The sequence below is a fragment of the Engystomops pustulosus genome, chromosome 4 (genome assembly GCF_040894005.1).
Source record: "Engystomops pustulosus chromosome 4, aEngPut4.maternal, whole genome shotgun sequence".
In the NCBI taxonomy this organism is placed as follows: domain Eukaryota; kingdom Metazoa; phylum Chordata; class Amphibia; order Anura; family Leptodactylidae; genus Engystomops; species Engystomops pustulosus.
Window position 1 is genome coordinate 156,058,735 of NC_092414.1, and position 17,655 is coordinate 156,076,389.

At 42.2% G+C, this 17,655-nt stretch overlaps 2 protein-coding genes and 1 long non-coding RNA gene across 4 annotated transcripts in view; 2 read left to right on the forward strand and 1 right to left on the reverse strand.

The window, feature by feature from the left end:
• The first annotated feature begins 1,343 nt into the window (after positions 1–1,343).
• LOC140125675 (uncharacterized) overlaps positions 1,344–17,655 on the forward strand; it is a 65,915-nt gene continuing 49,603 nt past the window's right edge. Inside the window, exons 1-2 of the long non-coding RNA XR_011854684.1 lie at positions 1,344–1,433; positions 3,105–3,167. This is a non-coding gene — a long non-coding RNA (uncharacterized lncRNA). The remainder of the gene's footprint in view (positions 1,434–3,104; positions 3,168–17,655) is intronic.
• Positions 3,388–10,662, reverse strand: LOC140125841 (uncharacterized). Its single transcript, XM_072144716.1, has 5 exons — positions 10,613–10,662; positions 4,684–4,802; positions 4,204–4,587; positions 4,068–4,132; positions 3,388–3,705 (listed from the first exon to the last, which is right to left on the reverse strand). The coding sequence occupies exons 1-5, from the start codon at positions 10,660–10,662 to the stop codon at positions 3,388–3,390; spliced, it is 936 nt and encodes a 311-aa protein (XP_072000817.1).
• On the forward strand, positions 13,891–17,655 carry LOC140127476 (uncharacterized). Of its 2 annotated transcripts, XM_072148225.1 has the most exons (4): positions 13,891–13,951; positions 14,178–14,285; positions 14,683–14,744; positions 14,845–17,655. In XM_072148225.1, exon 4 carries the CDS (start codon positions 14,860–14,862, stop codon positions 17,653–17,655), a length of 2,796 nt encoding a protein of 931 aa, XP_072004326.1. In that variant the 5' UTR covers positions 13,891–13,951; positions 14,178–14,285; positions 14,683–14,744; positions 14,845–14,859. The 2 variants fall into 2 exon arrangements, with proteins under 2 accessions (XP_072004326.1, XP_072004327.1); XM_072148226.1 differs by lacking the exon at positions 13,891–13,951 and having other exon boundaries at positions 14,176–14,285.

A 17,655-nucleotide genomic window follows, 5' to 3' on the forward strand; every position in this document is an offset into this window, starting at 1 on the left:
ACAACACTTCATCACCTAGTACCTTTGATGGCACTGCCTAAGACAACTGCATCTGGGATGGAAACCAAGATCATCTAGGGTGCATTGTTTTCCACAAGACAAAGGAAGACAATTGTATGGGAATGTCATTTGAAGACAGACTGTCCATAGACATAATGGAACAAGGAATGGTGCAGAACGAAACAAAGAGCTGGATTACACCTCTACCATTTAGGCCTCAGAGACATCGGTTGCCCAACAACAGAGAACAAGTTTACAAACGATTTGTCTCTCTAAGACAGAACCTACAAAGGAAACCAGAGATGAGGGATCACTTCTTTGCCTTCATGGAGAAGATATTCCAGAACGTTCATGCAGAGTTAGCACCTAAACTTCTGGATTCTGAAGAGCGCTGGTACCTACCCATGTTTGGAGTGTATCACCCGAAGAAGCCAGGTCAGATCCGGGCAGTACAGCTTGAGACCTATGCCAAAGAAATCGACTGTGTAATCAGTCAAAGACCAGTACCTAAAGACGGTGTTCTGAGGAAACTTGACCCAGTCATCGATGATGATGGATTGTTAAGAATACGAGGACGTATTAAGGAAGTCAAAATGGATTTTGCAGAGAAGCATCCTGTTATAGTTCCCGGACAGCATCATATAGCTACTCTCCTTGTCTACCATGAGCGGACAAGGCACCAAAATGCAAGACCGTTGACTCCGATATCCAATGATCCTGACGACCCAACCGTGCTTACCCCAGCCATACTTCTTACACAGAAAATGGGCACTGTTTGCACCCCACCTGCAGAATTCGATGATAAAGACCTTTACAGAAATCAATGGAGACAAGTTCAGAGTCTCTCCAATACTTTCTGGGACAAGTGGGGAAAACAATACATTCCCACCCTTCAACCAAGGAGAAAGTGGCAAACCATGAAGCCTAACCTCCAGCCTGGTGATGTGGTGCTCATGAAAGATTGCCAGTCAAGAAGAAATGAGTGGCCGTTAGGTCTCATTACCAAGGCATTCCCAAGTAAAGATGGAAATGTACGGAAGGTTGAAGTTAAAATACGGAAACAGAGTGAGACAAAATTGTTCCTAAGACCAGTAGGAGAACTCGTTCTACTGTTTTCACCCAATGAACATAATAGTGACGTCGGCCGACGTCAAGCGGGGAGTATTCTGTCCTCTGCAGAAATCTAGCTGCTTAGGTTTCCGTCTGCAGTGTAAGGCTGGTAACAGCGCCATCTACTGGTGGTTTAGCACATTTCCTAGTTTGTAGTTTTCAATGCACTATGGGAAATCTCCTGAAGCATTGTGGGATTGCTTATTACTGTAGTCTGTAATAACAGCAGCCATCTTTCCTCATGTCTGTCAGTGTGAGGAGCCACTTCACATAACTTGTTTGTACCTCAAGTTCATTACAAACAGCCTGTTCCAGCATAGTTGGTGAGCACATTATCCATGTATATGCTGACATGTTTGTAGCTTTAGTATGAGTGATGTATTACCTCATGTTGTTGTGAATGACAGATTTTGTATTCCATGCACCATATCATTTGATGTATTCTGAATATCACTGTTATTCATCCTATAGTTTCACCTTTTCCTGTCTGCTATCAATAAAGAGAAGATTTACAGTTTTCTACAGTCTTTTCTTAAGAGGACAGGGAGGTTTAGCTACATGTCAGATTACACACCGTGCTAACGTGTAAGAGGACAGTATAGTTGCTATCCCCACTACCCTATATAATCAAAATGACCAGTGCATAACTAAGAGATATATAATTTGAGCAAGATATGATATAGCAATATGAGTAATGCACAGGGTGGATATACCATACACATGTAAGGCAAAGACAATGAAAAGATATCACTGAGTGTAGGGTAGATGGGGCTGGCTCCCCACGCGTTCCGCCACTGAGCCTGGTGGCTTCCTCAGGGGTATGTGGCTCTAGACCCAATGTGGTCCCATTATATACAAAAAGGTGCTGCTCGCTCACCTGTGTGGAGCTTGATCGGAATGATGTTGGAATCCGAGCGTGGGGTCTGTGCATGAGCCCGCCGCGAGGTCACATGACCGGCCCAATCCTCCAACCTCCAACTTGGGCCGGCCATGCAACGTCACGGCCAAGCACACGCCCAGCCTCCCCACTCGCTGTTTGCATCAGAGACGGGGCCAGGGAACTGTGACAGGTAAGTCTGGTACAAACAGTGGGCTGGAATTTAAGCTAAATATTGGATAAATTTACAAAAGATAAATAATAATTATTGATGAGCTTGTTATTACTGAGGATGTGGAAGGTGCAGTGGATCACTGCAATGGGTAATTGTTGGTAAGGAATGAAAATCAGTTCTTTTAAAGAGGAAGCTCCATAAGTCCAATTTCCCGATGACCTGATTCCTTATTCAGAAACCCTGCATGCTTCTTCTTATTTAAACGTTAGTTTTCCATGTGACATTTGTGCTGGAGACTGACCAGGATCGTCTGTCTGTGGTGAGTGTAGACGTGCTTGAGCTTTTGATGTCTATCTTGAATATCTGTGCTGGTGGAGCAACTAGTGATGAATAAGTGCTACGCATCCTGTGATCTGTTCCGCCGTGTTGCTTAAAGCAGTACGTACTGCATAATGTTGTGTCCAAATATTATGACGTGAAGTCCTGTGAAAAAACGTGAGAAAAACACACAAAATTAGTGACAGAAAAAGTTAGTGACAAAAAAATGTGTTGAAGGAAAAACAGGTGGGTAAATAATCCCAAAAAGTGAAAAAATACAAATGGAATATGCCCTAGGTATACTGAATATAAATAAGGGATAAAATGGTCATGGGGAAAAGAAAGGGATATAATAAAACGGTAGAAGTGGAAAGGAACCAAACTAGAATGTCATAGAACACTTACCTGTAGAAACCGGTAAATAGTAATTCTTCATTAATGCCCTGTGGGGACTGTTGAGTTGTTTGCTCGACATATATTTTGCAACAGGGGCATCGGATAGCATATACCACATTTTGAGTTTTGCAATTAGTATATTCTCTGAGTTTGTACTGCTTGTTGTTCAAGGGATTGATAAAAGCATCTTCGTTAATTATGAATTGACATATATTGCACTCTCCACAGGAGTACGTACCCTTGATACGGTGTCCTCCTGTTCCTGAGCTGGGCCGTACAAAATGACTTGAGGTAAGTTGGTCTTTAAGGTTCTTTGCTCTCCTTGCTATCAGTGTGGGGCGTTTTTTTATGAATCTCTCCAATTTCGGCTCACTCGACCATTGATTATTGTAGGTGGCTATCATTCTTACCTGATTATCAGATTTCATTTTGCTCCTTGGGACCAACATTCCTCTCGATTTTGCCTTTTGGCTCGCATAAAGGCTCTGGAAATAACTTTTTTGGGGTATCCTCATGCCTTAAGTCGTGCTGTAAGATCAGCCGTATGTGTCCTATAATCACAGTCATCACTGCAATTTCTTTTCAATCTTAGAAATTGACCGTAAGGTATTGCCTTCTTGAGATGTCTGGGGTGGAAGCTGTCATAATGTAGGACACTATTTGTGGCTGTTGGTTTGCGGTATAGAGATGTTTTGATTTTATTCTCATCCATACTGAGTCCTAGGTCCAAAAATTCTACTGTATTCTCTGAGATTTGTGGGATCAATTTAATGTTCAAGTTGTTGTCATTTAGTTCTGAAATGAACTCCATACATGTCTCTTCCGTACCCTGCCAGAGGAACACAATATCGTCTATATAGCGATACCATTTGATGACATGCATGCAGAAACGGGGCATGAGGCGCACCTGTGTCTCCTCCCACCAACCTAAGAAGAGGTTTGCGTAGGAGGGGGCACACCGCACGCCCGTGGCCGTTCCAGATATTTGCCTGTAATATACCTTGTCGAAGATAGTTGTGGCCCAAGGCAAAACTGAGGAGTTCTAGGATGAAGGAGTCATGAAGTTGATTTGAATTGGATTGTCTGTCCAGAAAATATGCCACCGCTGTTAGGCCAATGTCATGTGCTATGATGGTATAGAGAGACTCTACATCCATAGTCACCAAAAGGAGACCTGGATTGGCTTCCAACTGTTCCAACTGCTCGATAAGGTGCATAGAGTCTCTGACATAGGAATCTAGGTTGGTGATGATGGACTGCAAGAAAAAGTCTAGATAAATACATATTCTCTCACACAGTCCCCCTATACCTGCCACTATGGGCCTACCTGGTGGTGATTCCAGGGACTTGTGGATCTTAGGGACGAGATAAAAGGTTGGTGTGACTGGTTTGTCCACCTGAAGATACTTGGCCTCTTTTTTTGTAATGATTCCATGTTCCACTGCTGTGGAGATCAGACGGTCTATTTTCCTTTTGAATGTGTCTGTTGGATCTGTTGGTAATGCATAATAAAATTGCCTGTTGTTAAGTTGTCTTTTGGCTTCTTTCATATACTCTTCTAAATACCACAACACTACGTTACCGCCCTTGTCCGCCTCTCTAATAATAAATGTCTTGTTGTTGCTGAGGTTTCTGATTGCTTCTTGTTCCTGTGGGATGATGTTCCTGCCTCGGTTATTGTCGATTTTGAGGTCTTGTATTTCCTTGATCACTGTATGGAAAAAGACATTTATTGCTGGACAAATGTTGAGGGAGGGAGTAGATTGGGATGGTAACCGATTTGGAAATTTGGTAGAATCAGGCTCACCTGAAGGTCCTTCGTTCTCCTGTAAGAGATCTAGCAGGTCATTGAAGATACGTCGGTCATTTTCAGTGAGAATTCCAATCAACGTGGGTTGTTGGTAGAGAATTCTGAAAGTTAATTGTCTGCAGAACAAATATAAGTCCTTTATTATTTCGAACTTGTTCATTTTATGCATTGGAGAAAAGGTTAGACCCTTCTGCAGTACAGACTTTTCTGCGTCAGTAAGCTGGTGTGAGGATAAATTGACAATTTGGAAGGTTGATGTATTCTGTAAGCCCTCATCTGTTTGTGCCCTCGGTATTGGAGTGGCTACTGTTTGCGATGATATTTTTTCATTTGTCTTTGTCCTGGAGGGGATTCTCTGTGTTTGGGACCTCTTTTTCTGGTATTGACCATATACTTACCTGTTATCCCTTTGTATCCATACTGTGGCTGCGCCCAATTTCTTCAGTCCACCGCTTTGCGGAGGTACTGCGCATGCGCTGCACCTAATTTCCCTCAGTCTGTCGCTTGGCGGAGGTATTGCGCATGCGCAACACACTCACACAGCCATGTCCGAGATATCGCGATATCTCGGACTCCTGGGATATGTTGTGACATCTCGCGGTCCCCTGTCGTCCAGCCCTCTCTCCACGCCGCCTGCATATTGCAGGTATACATGAGTATCCAATCCTATTTTGATTGCTGTATCTTCCTATTGGTGCACACCCATATATAAGCTTACCCAGTCCTACTCTAGACACTCCCCTTGAGAAAGCTAACTGCGAAACACGTGTCGGGGTGTACAGCTTGTACCTCCTTACTGGTTTAGGTAATTATACTAGCTCCATATGAGGTATAGAGTTTCTCCTTTTATGTGATCTCTACTCAGGCTTTGACTGATATCATGTCGCACATACCAGTTTTTACCATTTCAACTGATTTATGACCCTGTAATTACTTGGCACTCTCTGTTTTTAAATTTGTATTTCTTTAATAAAAATTTTTTTTTGTCTAGTACACTATGAATGTATAATTTTCTAGTGTTTTTAAAAAATTTTGGTGTTATGATTTAAGGCAACGGGTTTTTTTTTAAAAACCCCCCCGTTCTACACTTTTTGGATTTGTCTATATTGAGACTCAGCACTGGATAGTGCTTTTTAATTGTTTTTAATTGGTTGTGGCATACACAATTGGTTTATATTTATGTGAATATTAATAAAGATACTGTATTGTCACCTCTATTGTGTATAGTATCAGTACCTATAACACGTCCCTTTTTCTTGGTATATATGTAATGTTTTTTGACGTGTGGTACCCCATTTGGCCTCTATCTATCTTGTCAAAAATCCATGTATAATGCACTTTGCCGTGATTCACTAAGATCATGCACCGAATATACTGTATCTTTCTCTTCCCCGCTCAGGTCCGATGGAGTTCACCTTCTTCATTGTGGTGCATGTAAGTGCATTGCTTTGCGACAAAATTTGAATCTTAAATCCTGCGCTCAGTCCGAATCAGTTGGATCATCCAACTGCACCCCCCCTATTTCTGTCAAAGCTGTGCAAATCCCGTAACCAGAGAACAGTCCGACTAAAGTGTGATACTCGACCCTTATTAAATAAGCCCCATTGTCTTGTTACTTCTGACTATGCATAACTGGGTTGCATAACTCTTCTTGTGTCTCTGGTGGCTTATGTCATTGGACTGGCCTACCAGACCAATACTATATATGTGAGAGGTTTTATGGAGGTCGTCTTGAATAGTTTTCACTTAGACAGCAGTAGATTTGCTGTTATGTTTTATGGGAAACCACAAGTCTCCTCTTATGTAATTTTCAGGTTTTTAGTTGATCCCCACAAATAAGAAAAGAATTGTTGCATATGTATATATATATATATATATACATATGCAACATCCCCCACAGGGGCCTAGCCTTTCATCTTTCGTGGTTGCAGACAGCCGTGGCCCAGAATACCGGAGTGGCTGGCTTATGTGGCCTTGGGCACGCTTTGGTCACGATGCTTGTTATTGGGACCGGAGGATGGTCCTACAGCCTGGCAGGTCTCCAGCAGATGGTGTGTACAAGAAAAGTACAGGGAGAGGTTAATGAAGGAGATTTCTCTGTGGGGCAACCATTGAGGTGTTAATGGGAATCCCTGGGTGATGGAGGATTGGGGGCCAGTGATGTTGAAGCAGCCTGATCCAGGGATCACGCCGAGGTAAGTTTTGAACTGGAACAGCAGGCAACATCCTAACATCAACAGCAGCAGGTTCAGCTGACTGGAAGGCTGATAGAGATAGCTGGTCCACAGGAAGGGTTGCTCACAGCCTGGTAGTAATTTCAGGTTGGGCTCGTGGATGGAGCCGAGTCTTGACGGTGGAGCTCTGCTCTGGGGCTTCGTTTCCTGACTTGCCCAAGGTGTCAGGCAGCTGGTCTGAGATACCTCTGCTTCCTGGTAGTGTGTCTGGGTGGCAGCTCTGCAGGAGCTGCACACCGAACTTGCTTCTCAAAATGCTGACTACACCCTCACCCCATGTGCTCCCACCCACCATGGGTTTTTATATTCCTCTGGTCAGGTGGCAGCACTCTCCAATCAGCTTCCAGCTTGCTTTACAATAGTGCAAAGGATAACATTGGTTAATAACATTTCACATGTTACCTCTTGCCTTACCAGAGGTTTCTGGTGATCTGGGTTTGAACAGATCAAAGTTACATAAAGAAGATTCATATGAAATCAACCAGAGTGGCAAATCCCAATGAATTCCAAATAGAAAGAAGACTTTGTAATGTATCTAATGAGAGATCCACTAATTACATAGCTCCATCATATTCTGCAATGCTTTAAATCTCATTGGGAACATATACAAACAGAATAAGACATTACATAACAATAACATCATTGCAGTAAAATTACCAGAAAAAAATTATCATAATTTAAACAATTTTATTGTGAACATCAAATGACAACTCCCGTTTATTTTTGAGTTGGTACAATCATGGATATACCAAATTTATATTGGTTTTATTAGCTTTTAATGGATTTAAAAAAATTAAAACCTTTTCTTTTTAAGTTTCACTATACTCTGACACTAATAACTTTTTCATACTTCCGTTTTTATGCTCCCTATGGTCCCTATGGTCAAAGCTGATCATTTCACATAAACAGCATCTTCACCCAGACACAGCCATATTATTGCCAATCAGCACCCCCCAAACATCATCAGAGGTTGCTGATTGGTTGTTACGACAGCTGGGAGCTTTTGGGAGGCTCATATGGCTGCCAATTAACACTTTATATCATAGCCTGCTGGCAGCAGGCTTTTCTAAAAAAAAATCTGTATATTCACATTGTATTGCAAACAGTTGTATTGCAGTATATTGCATGAGCGATCAGACCATAGCATTTAAAGGGAACATGTCACCCCATTTGCACATATACAGCCAGTGACAGGTTCCTATTGAGTTCTATTCACTGACTGACGCCCTTCATTTAGCTAAAAATTGTATCACTTGAATCACCTTTTATCTTATATTACCTAGCATCAGAGGGGGGTGTGTCCTGCTCAGCCGGCCCCTCCCATCTAATCCTCCCCATGCCTTATGCCTCCTTACTGGTCACAGTTCATGCCATGTGACCAGAGTGACATCATCTCAGGTACTTTAGACTTTAACAATAGCATACTGTACCCCATACATGTATCTGACCACATGATGTCACAGCATGGACATCTACTCCTTCCATCCTCCATGGAGGCTGCTGTAATTTCTTGTAATCACAAACATGCTGTACAGTTTGCTATTATCGCTGAGAGACCTGCGATGATATCACTGGTCACATGTCATGAATGTAACACAAGGCACCGTGTAAAAAAGATTGACACAATATTTCCCTTCTGTACATAGAGGTTTATATGTCTGTAGTTGAATATTAGCAGATGGTCCCTACGTACAAGGAGGCATTGCAGGGATTTGAAGAGACACAGAGCTGTCAGTCAGAATAATGGGGTGTGGTTCACTGGTATCTCTGACTCTTCTCTCTCAGGCTGCCAGAGATGAGTCAGAAAAGCTAATTTGCATATCAGAAAATGGCTGTAATTAAGGTACAGTGCCCCACTGGCAGCTAATTTTAGGTGATATAGGGAGGACTTGTAACCCTTATCAGCATTGTTCCCAGCACTGCAGCCCGTAATGGAAAATAGAGTCTAAATCACCACTTGTTCCACCATTTTACAACTCATAAGATTTTGAAAAAAGTGATCAAAAAGTCGTATATACTCAAAAGTGGTAGCAGTGAAAACTTCAACTTGTCTCACAAAAAATGCCACCTAAGTGCAGTATGAAAAAGTTATTAGTGTCAGAATAGGGCAAAATAAAGAACATTTTTTGTACCAAAGGTTTTAACTTTTTAAAATCTTATTTAAACATATAAAACTTTGGTATCCCCATCAGGGCTGATTATGGCCTTTTTGCTGCCTGAGGCAAAAATTGAAATGCTGCAGCCAGTACCTCACAGCAGATAGTATATACAGCCAGTACCTCGCAGCAGATAGTATATACAGCCAGTACCCCGCAGCAGATAGTATATACACCCAGTACACCGCATCAGATAGTATATACAGCCAATACCCCGCAGCAGATAGTATATACAGCCAGTACCTCGCAGCAGATAGTATATACAGCCAGGTCCCCCGCAGCAGATAGTATATACAGCCAGTTCCCCCGCAGCAGATAGTATATACAGCCAGTTCCCACACAGCAGATAGTATATACAGCCAGTTCCCCCGCAGCAGATAGTATATACAGCCAGTTCCCCCGCAGCAGATAGTATACACAGCCCGTTCCCACGCAGCAGATAGTATATACAGCCAGTACCCCCCCTCCCCAATAGATAGATGGCTGCAAGTGACTTGGTTTAATCCGTGGTTAAAAAATCTTTATTAGGGTTTCAAAAAGTTAAAAGATCAAAATCTTGATGAAAGTTAAAAGATCAAAATCATGATGAAATACAAGCAATTTTATCTTGATAAACTTGATAAAGATTTTGGGGATTTTAACCACAGATTAAACCAAGTCACTTGCAGTCATTACAATGTAGAAGCAAGTAAGCAGTGAAGTTCTAGCACTGTAGGGTTAATGTTCTGCATGGCTCCTCTCTGCACGGGTCGTCTCTGCACGGCTCTCTCCTGCTCCTCTATGGTCTTCTCTCCACCTCTCGTCTCCGCACTGCTTTTCCCAACTCATCTCTGCACGGAGTGTAAGTGCTCCACAACCTCCCGGTCCTCTCATTGGGGCTCCTCTTTGCATGGCTCCACACGGCTCCCACATCACAGCACTTCCGCAGATGACAGGAAGTGTGGATTGGAATGGGTGATCCCTCATAGGCGCGCACTCCAGGTGTGCATCAGTAAGTGTAGTTCCGCCATCAGGAAACTAGCAACATTTTAGCGACCCTTCTGAGACATTTGTAACAAATGTCCTAAAAGAGATCTGAACAAAAAAACCCATTTAATGCAAGGAAAAAGTGAGATTGATAAATTACCAAAGTAGCAAACGGAAAAAAGAAAAAACTAGCCAAACAAACAGAGATAAGATAAATGACCCCCAATGTATCATTAAATAAAGAGACATATGATCACAGCAAAAATCTGTTAAGCCACTTCTTCCTGCCCAGACTATCTATATAGTTATCCAACACATGTCACAATTGCTGGTGCATTCCTTCCTACTAAAAAAATAAATGCAATTTCATAATGCCTTCGTACGTGAAAACTGACAGTAAATCCCATTTCATGTAGAGCTTTCATTCACAATTAACCTCCCAGCCCAAGCTTCTGCCCTGCCTTGTATTTAATACTACAGATTACTATATTAAAGGGGTTGTCCGGGACCTAGGTTCCCCTGACTAATCTAAAGCTATGGGTGTAATAACTAACTTTCTAATATACTTACCGTTCCCGAAGTGGCTGGTTCCCCTCGGTCCGGAGCCGGTCACGTGACATCGCGTCTTCTTCTTTCTTCACTTCCGCTGACGTCACGTCCACAGCTCTAGCTTCTGCACGTCGCCGCCCCCGGGACGGATAGGCGGAGTCTTCTCCTCCTCGTCACTCGACGGGCGGGGAAGTCGACATCTGTCCGGCGCATGCGCAGTAGAGGAAGCGCTTCGATGCGCCCACTGCGCATGCCCGGAATATTAATAATCCGCAATGCCGGGTTGCGCATGGCACGTCCGCTGCCGCGTATTCTCGTCCAATCACAGCCCAGCTTGCTTGCTTAGGTGCGGAGTGGCTTGCTGGGCTTGAGAATTGGACGAGAATATTACAAGAGCCAATTACATTATTTTGTTAAGGTATGTATATATACCTAATATGCCTTATGTAATTTTGTCTTGGGCTGTGGGTGGCCCGTGTAATGGAGGTCATTGACAGATATGAGGTCCATTTAATATTTTTCTTTTGTCACATATGACATGGACCTCATATGTGACAATCCTCTCCATTACATATGTGACCACACACATCCCAAAACAAAATGTCATAACCCCATCACCCCTATGGCATGGTCCATGTATAGTCATAGGTCACATATGAGGCATAACATATATGACCACCCCCCTATAGGTACACAGTGTATGGTGGAATTTATATAGTGCTTGTATGCCAGTTTCTGGTATACAAGCACTGAAATGATTGCAATTACTTGCAGACTGCTCATCAGAGTAATGGAGCAGACGTCTGGGCATGACGGTTCTGCTCCATTCATCTCTATGGAGCTGACGGAGATTGCTGAGCGCAGCGCCCAGAAATCTCTGTCAGCTCTATAGAGATGACTGGAGCAAACCGGTCATGCACAGCTGTCTGTTCCATTACTCTGATGGCGCAACGAGCGGTCAGTCGGAGGTACATGGGACCTCATCGAGCCCCTCGTTTTTTTTATATCTTAGGGGGTAACGGAAAATAGCACCCAAAGTCGGAATTTTTTTGACATTTTGAAAAATTTTAAAATTCAATTAAAAGTGATCAAAAGGTTGGACAGTCCTAAAAATGGTAGCATTGAAAACGCCATTAAAAGTCGCACAAAATGACACCACCCACAGGTTTTAATTTTTGTAAATGTATAAAAACATTATAAAACACATTTGGTGTCCCTGTGATCGTACTGACCAAAAGAATAAATTAGACATTTCATTTGGGACACACAGTGAAAGCCGTAAAATCCAAGCCCACAAGAAAAGGACTCAAATGTCTGTTTCACAATTTTCACGGCATGTCGAATTTTTTTTCCGCTTCACAGTGCACGGCATGGAATATTAAATACCATCACTATGCAGTGCAATTTGTTACGCAGATCACAGCCCTGTATGTGTAAAAATAAAAAAATTATATATTTTTGAAGGTGTGGAGTGAAAAATTAAAATGAAAAAACAGGATGAGGAGATGACACAAGAGCTTACAGTCTATGGGGATGAGGAGATGACACAAGAGCTTACAGTCTATGAGGATGGGGGGGTGACACAAGAGCTTACAGTCTATGAGGATGAGGGGGTGACACAAGAGCTTACAGTCTATGGGGATGAGGAGATGACACAAGAGCTTACAGTCTATGAGGATGCGGGGGGGGGGGTGACACAAGAGCTTACAGTCTATGAGGATGGGGGGGGGGTGACACAAGAGCTTACAGTCTATGAGGATGGGGGGGTGACACAAGAGCTTACAGTCTATGAGGATGAGGGGGTGACACAAGAGCTTACAGTCTATGAGGATGAGGGGGTGACACAAGAGCTTACAGTCTATGTGCATGAGGAGGTGACACAAGAGCTTACAGTCTATGAGGATGAGGGGTGACACAAGAGCTTACAGTCTATGAGGATGAGGGGGTGACACAAGAGCTTACAGTCTATGAGGATGAGGGGGTGACACAAGAACTTACAGTCTATGTGCATGAGGAGGTGACACAAGAGCTTACAGTCTATGAGGATGAGGGGTGACACAAGAGCTTACAGTCTATGAGGTTGAGGGGGTGACACAAGAGCTTACAGTCTATGAGGATGAGGGGGTGACACAAGAGCTTACAGTCTATGAGGATGAGGGGGTGACACAAGAGCTTACAGTCTATGAGGATGAGGGGGTGACACAAGAGCTTACAGTCTATGAGGATGAGGAGGTGACACAAGAGATTACAGTCTGAGGATGAAGGGGTGACACAAGAGCTTACAGTCTATGAGGATGAGGGGGTGACACAAGAGCTTACAGTCTATGAGGATGAGGGGGTGACACAAGAGCTTACATTCTATGAGGATGAAGAAGTGACAATACAGATAACACAGGCGTGTGATGATGTAGAAAATTATTTTTATACTCGAGTATAAGCCGACCGAGTTTAATTTGAGACCCCTAATTTTACCACCAAAAACTGGGAAAATCTATTGACTCGAGTATAAGCCGAGGGTGGGAAATGCATTGGTCACAGACCCCCCCAGTATATAGCCAGCCAGCCCCCTATAATATACAGCACTGCCCACAGTAGTATACAGCTTGCCCCCAGTAGTATACAGCCTGCCCCAGCCTGCCCCCAGTAGTATACAGCACTGCCCAGCCTGCCCCCAGTAGTATACAGCACTGCCCAGCCTGTCCCCAGTTGTATACAGCTGTGCCCCCAGTAGTATACAGCACAGCCCAGAATAAAAAGATAAACTTATATACTAACCCTCCGGTGGCCCCGATGCGCAGCGCTGCTCCCCCGATGTCATCGCGGCTCATCTTCTGACTTCCCGGCTGCTGTTCTTGCTTCAGCGTGCTGTTCGCCGCCATTGTTCTTTCCCGGGCGGCGCCTAGTATAAGAAGAGCAGCTGGGAAGCCAGAAGAGGAGCCGCGCTGACATTGGGGGAATAGCACTGCGCATCGGGGCCACCGGAGGGTGAGTATATAAGTTTATTATTTTTTTAGTCCATTTTTAATAAATTTTTGGTAGTATTGACTCATGTATAACCGAGGGGACGTTTTTCAGCACATTTTTTGTGCTGAAAAACTCGGCTTGTACACGAGTATATAGGGTAATTACTTTTTTTGCAGAACACGGTGATGATAAAAAATATATATAAATAATAGCATATTGAATTCTACAGAATTATCTTTTGCAATACGCAGTATTAGGTTCTGTCCTGTCAAGACCAACGTTTTTTACTTTTTGCAGACCTTTGTGCTCACCACGTTGGTGCATTTGGCGATTCAGACAGTTTTTTCCGTCATCTGATTCAGAAAATACGTCAAAGAACTTGAAGACAGTTTTCAGGTAAATGGGAAAGGATAACAGATATTGCCTGCGCTGCACTCTCTTCTCTGTGTCTCTGTCCGTATAGAGTAGGGGAAATAAGTATTTGATTACAGGCTTGTTTAGCAAGTGTTCTCACCCACAAAGCATAGAATCACTCTGTCAGACACTAGCCTTCCACCGCCACTAGATATAAGCTCAGTCCATGCCATCATAATGAAGACCAACGGTTTTTTACTTTTTGCAGACCTTTGTGCTGTTTGTGATCACCACGTTGGTGCATTTGGCGAATCAGACAGTTTTTTCCGTCATCTGATTCAGAAAATACGTCAAAGAACTAGAAGACAGTTTTCAGGTAAATGGGAAAGGATAATTGCCTGTGCTTCACTCTCTTATCTGTATGAAAAAACGGAGCCGCAATCCATTGTGCAAAAAACTATTTATTTTATTCCACCATAAAAAAACATCAATAAATATTCCACCACAAAAAACAAGCATTGAGTATTGCTTCTTTTTAATTTTTCCAGAAGTTCATTTGTGCTTTGGCACCCACCAATAATTTGTTCAAGAGACCTGCTCCGTTTTTTCTATTGTTTGACGTCTATTTTCTCTGTGTCTCTCTCTCTCTACATAGAGTGAAGAAAATCAGTATTTGATCTAATACTTATAGTAATACAAATAAACATGTATTTCATGCAATAAAATGCTTATTATTTTACAATAATACAATGTGATTTCTGCATTTTTTTTAGATTCTGTCTCTCACACCGTTGAAGTACACCTAAAATAAAATCGATTGCTAGATTATTTGAAGGTGAGAAAACTTGACATATATTGCATGAATTGTCAAAATTATTAGGATTTAAGTTGGTTATAAATTAATAGGGTTCTAATATATTTTTTTTGCATTCTAGTTATTACATTGCAGAATGCCATCCTGCATTGTGAAGGGTTGTAGAAGAAGTTGGAGAAAACGAGATCCCAACGTTAGTCTTCATGTGTTTCCAAGACAACCTGAAAAAATAAGGCAGTGGCTCATGCAAACTGGACAATATGCTGACGATCTTGAAACCATGGTCAAGAAAGTCCATGATGGCAAAATCTATGATATATATAGAATGTGTTCGTTACATTTTGCACATGATGCTTATACTTACCATGAAGATCGACGTACCCTAAGGCCTAATGCACTTCCGACAATATTTCCCACTGCTGAATATAGACCTCAGCTTACAGAAGCAGCCAATGTTTCAGAAAATATAATGGTAGATCACCATAAAGCTTATTTCTCCAAAGTTGATCTAATTGCACCATGTGTAACTGACATGACTGTTTCCACCACCAGCGTGTCATATACAACATCCTCATTATCAACCAATGTCACTACAACAACAGCAGTGGGTTCACAAGTGTTCTGTTCGACAATCAATGTCGTTCCAAGGCTTCCTGTCCCAGAAAGCTCAGAAATTGTTTTTGGCAAACGTAAAAATAAAACACATCACATTGTGGAAAAAAAGAGATGTGAACTCTCTACCGGAGCCTTTGCCAGCACCTCTCATTTGGGTGTCCCTTCTAAAATATTTTCAGACAAAGGAACCAACACTGAAGAAATCATAAAGAAAAGACACTTTGCTGTGAACACGGATCATTGGAAACACAAAAAAAATAGTCACACTCAAACCCATATCAACAAAAGGCATAGGAAAGTGCAATGTGATATAAAAACAAAACTGGAATTTGCTGTGGATCACGAAGCTACAATTTCAATTTTCAACCCATCTAATCTTACCTGCGAATCCAGCAGTAATTCTGAGGATGAAGATAATGTAATGGAAGTCAACACTACTTCACAACTTGAAAGTGGTCCAATATGGAGCTCTACTCCAATCAAAAAAACCAAAACAGCATCCATTCCCAGTGCACTGGTAGATCATGATTATGCCTGCCAAAAACATCATTTTAGAGAACATCCAAGTTCAGGTGAAGAATGTCACGATATACCTTTATCTCCAATAGAAGACAGCATGGCTCCAATTTTAGAAGAGTCTGAGCAGCCATCAAAAGGACCATCAAATGAAGCATTACAGGAGGTTTCACAAGTGACGGAACCAACTACCACAATAGGAATGGAAACGTCAGATGAAACTTTTCAAATATCAGAAAGTGAGGAAGAGGAGGATGAAGATTTAAGTGACCAAGAGTTGCTAACTGAAAGAGAATTTCAACCGTTATACTTTGGCTGCAGTGACCATGCAACAGAGGAGAAGTTTATAGTGTTTGAATGCTCATTTAGAAAACTGTTAGCTCTCATTCCGTGTCAAGCCCGAAAAAATTGCAAAGCTTCAATTGTGGCATACAAAAAACTGTATATAGGAAGCATGATCTCTTTTCACGTAAAGTGTGAGAATGGCCACGAATCTAAATTATGGGAAACACAGCCGAAACAAGGAATGCAGCCATTGGGCAATCTCCTAATTTCTGCTGCAGTTTTGCTAAGTGGATCCAGCTTTTTAAAAATGATGTCGTTCTTCAGGATTTTAAACCTGAAAGCAATTGGTAAATCAACATTTTTTAAAAATCAAACTCGTTATTTATTTCCAGCTATTGAATACACATGGAAAAAAGAGCAAAGTATCGTTCTTTCTGAGATAAGCAATAGACCAGTTTGTTTGATAGGGGATGGTCAAATGGACAGCCCAGGCTTCTCTGCCAAATATTGTGTTTATTCCCTAATGGATCATGACAGCAAAAAAATTGTTGCTTTTTCAGTGGAGCAGCTTGTGCCTACAGTGTCATCAGTGGGATTAGAAAAAATTGCCTTTGAAAAAACACTTCAGTTTTTGCTGCAAAGCGGAATTAACATTGAGATAATTGCAACTGATCGCCATGTCTCGATTAGGAAGCTAATGCGGGAAAAATATGGATCGATCATGCATCAATTTGATGTCTGGCACATGGCAAAATCCATCGGAAACAAGCTTTTGAATGCCTCCAAGACCAAAAACGGGGCCATTCTTTCGCACTGGATACAGCCCATTAAGAACCATGTGTGGTGGTGCTCTCGTACATGTAATGATGATCCGGACCAACTTGTACAGAAATGGAAATCAGTCATCCATCATGTACAAAATGTCCATGAGTGGGAAACAGAGGAGCCATACCAGGCCTGTCTCCACCCACCATTAACCCCTGAAAAATTACAGGATACAAAATGGCTTCATCCACTTTCCCCAGCTTTGGATGATTTGAAAGATATTGTCCTTAACAAGAATTTTTTGAAAGATTTGCGTCAAATAAGCAAATTCTGCCACACTGGGGAGCTAGAAATATACCACAGTGTATGTTTAAAATACCGTCAAAAACGTATTCATTACTTCATTGATGGGATGGTGGCCAGGAGTCAACTGGCAGCTCTAGACCACAACCGTAATGTAAATCGAGTGCATGCCGTGGTCAAGCAAGCCACCATGTCCGGAGCTCCTGTGGGTACACGTCGTCACAGAATTGAATTTTCAAAAGCAAGAAAAACTTGGGTGGTGAAAGCCATCTACGAGCCCACCACAAATGAATTTTCTAATGAAATTCTCATGGAAGTGATGAACGTACTTTATATTAAAACTCACCCATCTTGGAAGTCTCGTAGGGATTCTGTACCTGCAAATATTGCCACTGTTCCAAGACCACCACGAGAAGAAATGATCCGTGAGCATGAAAGCCGTTTCTAG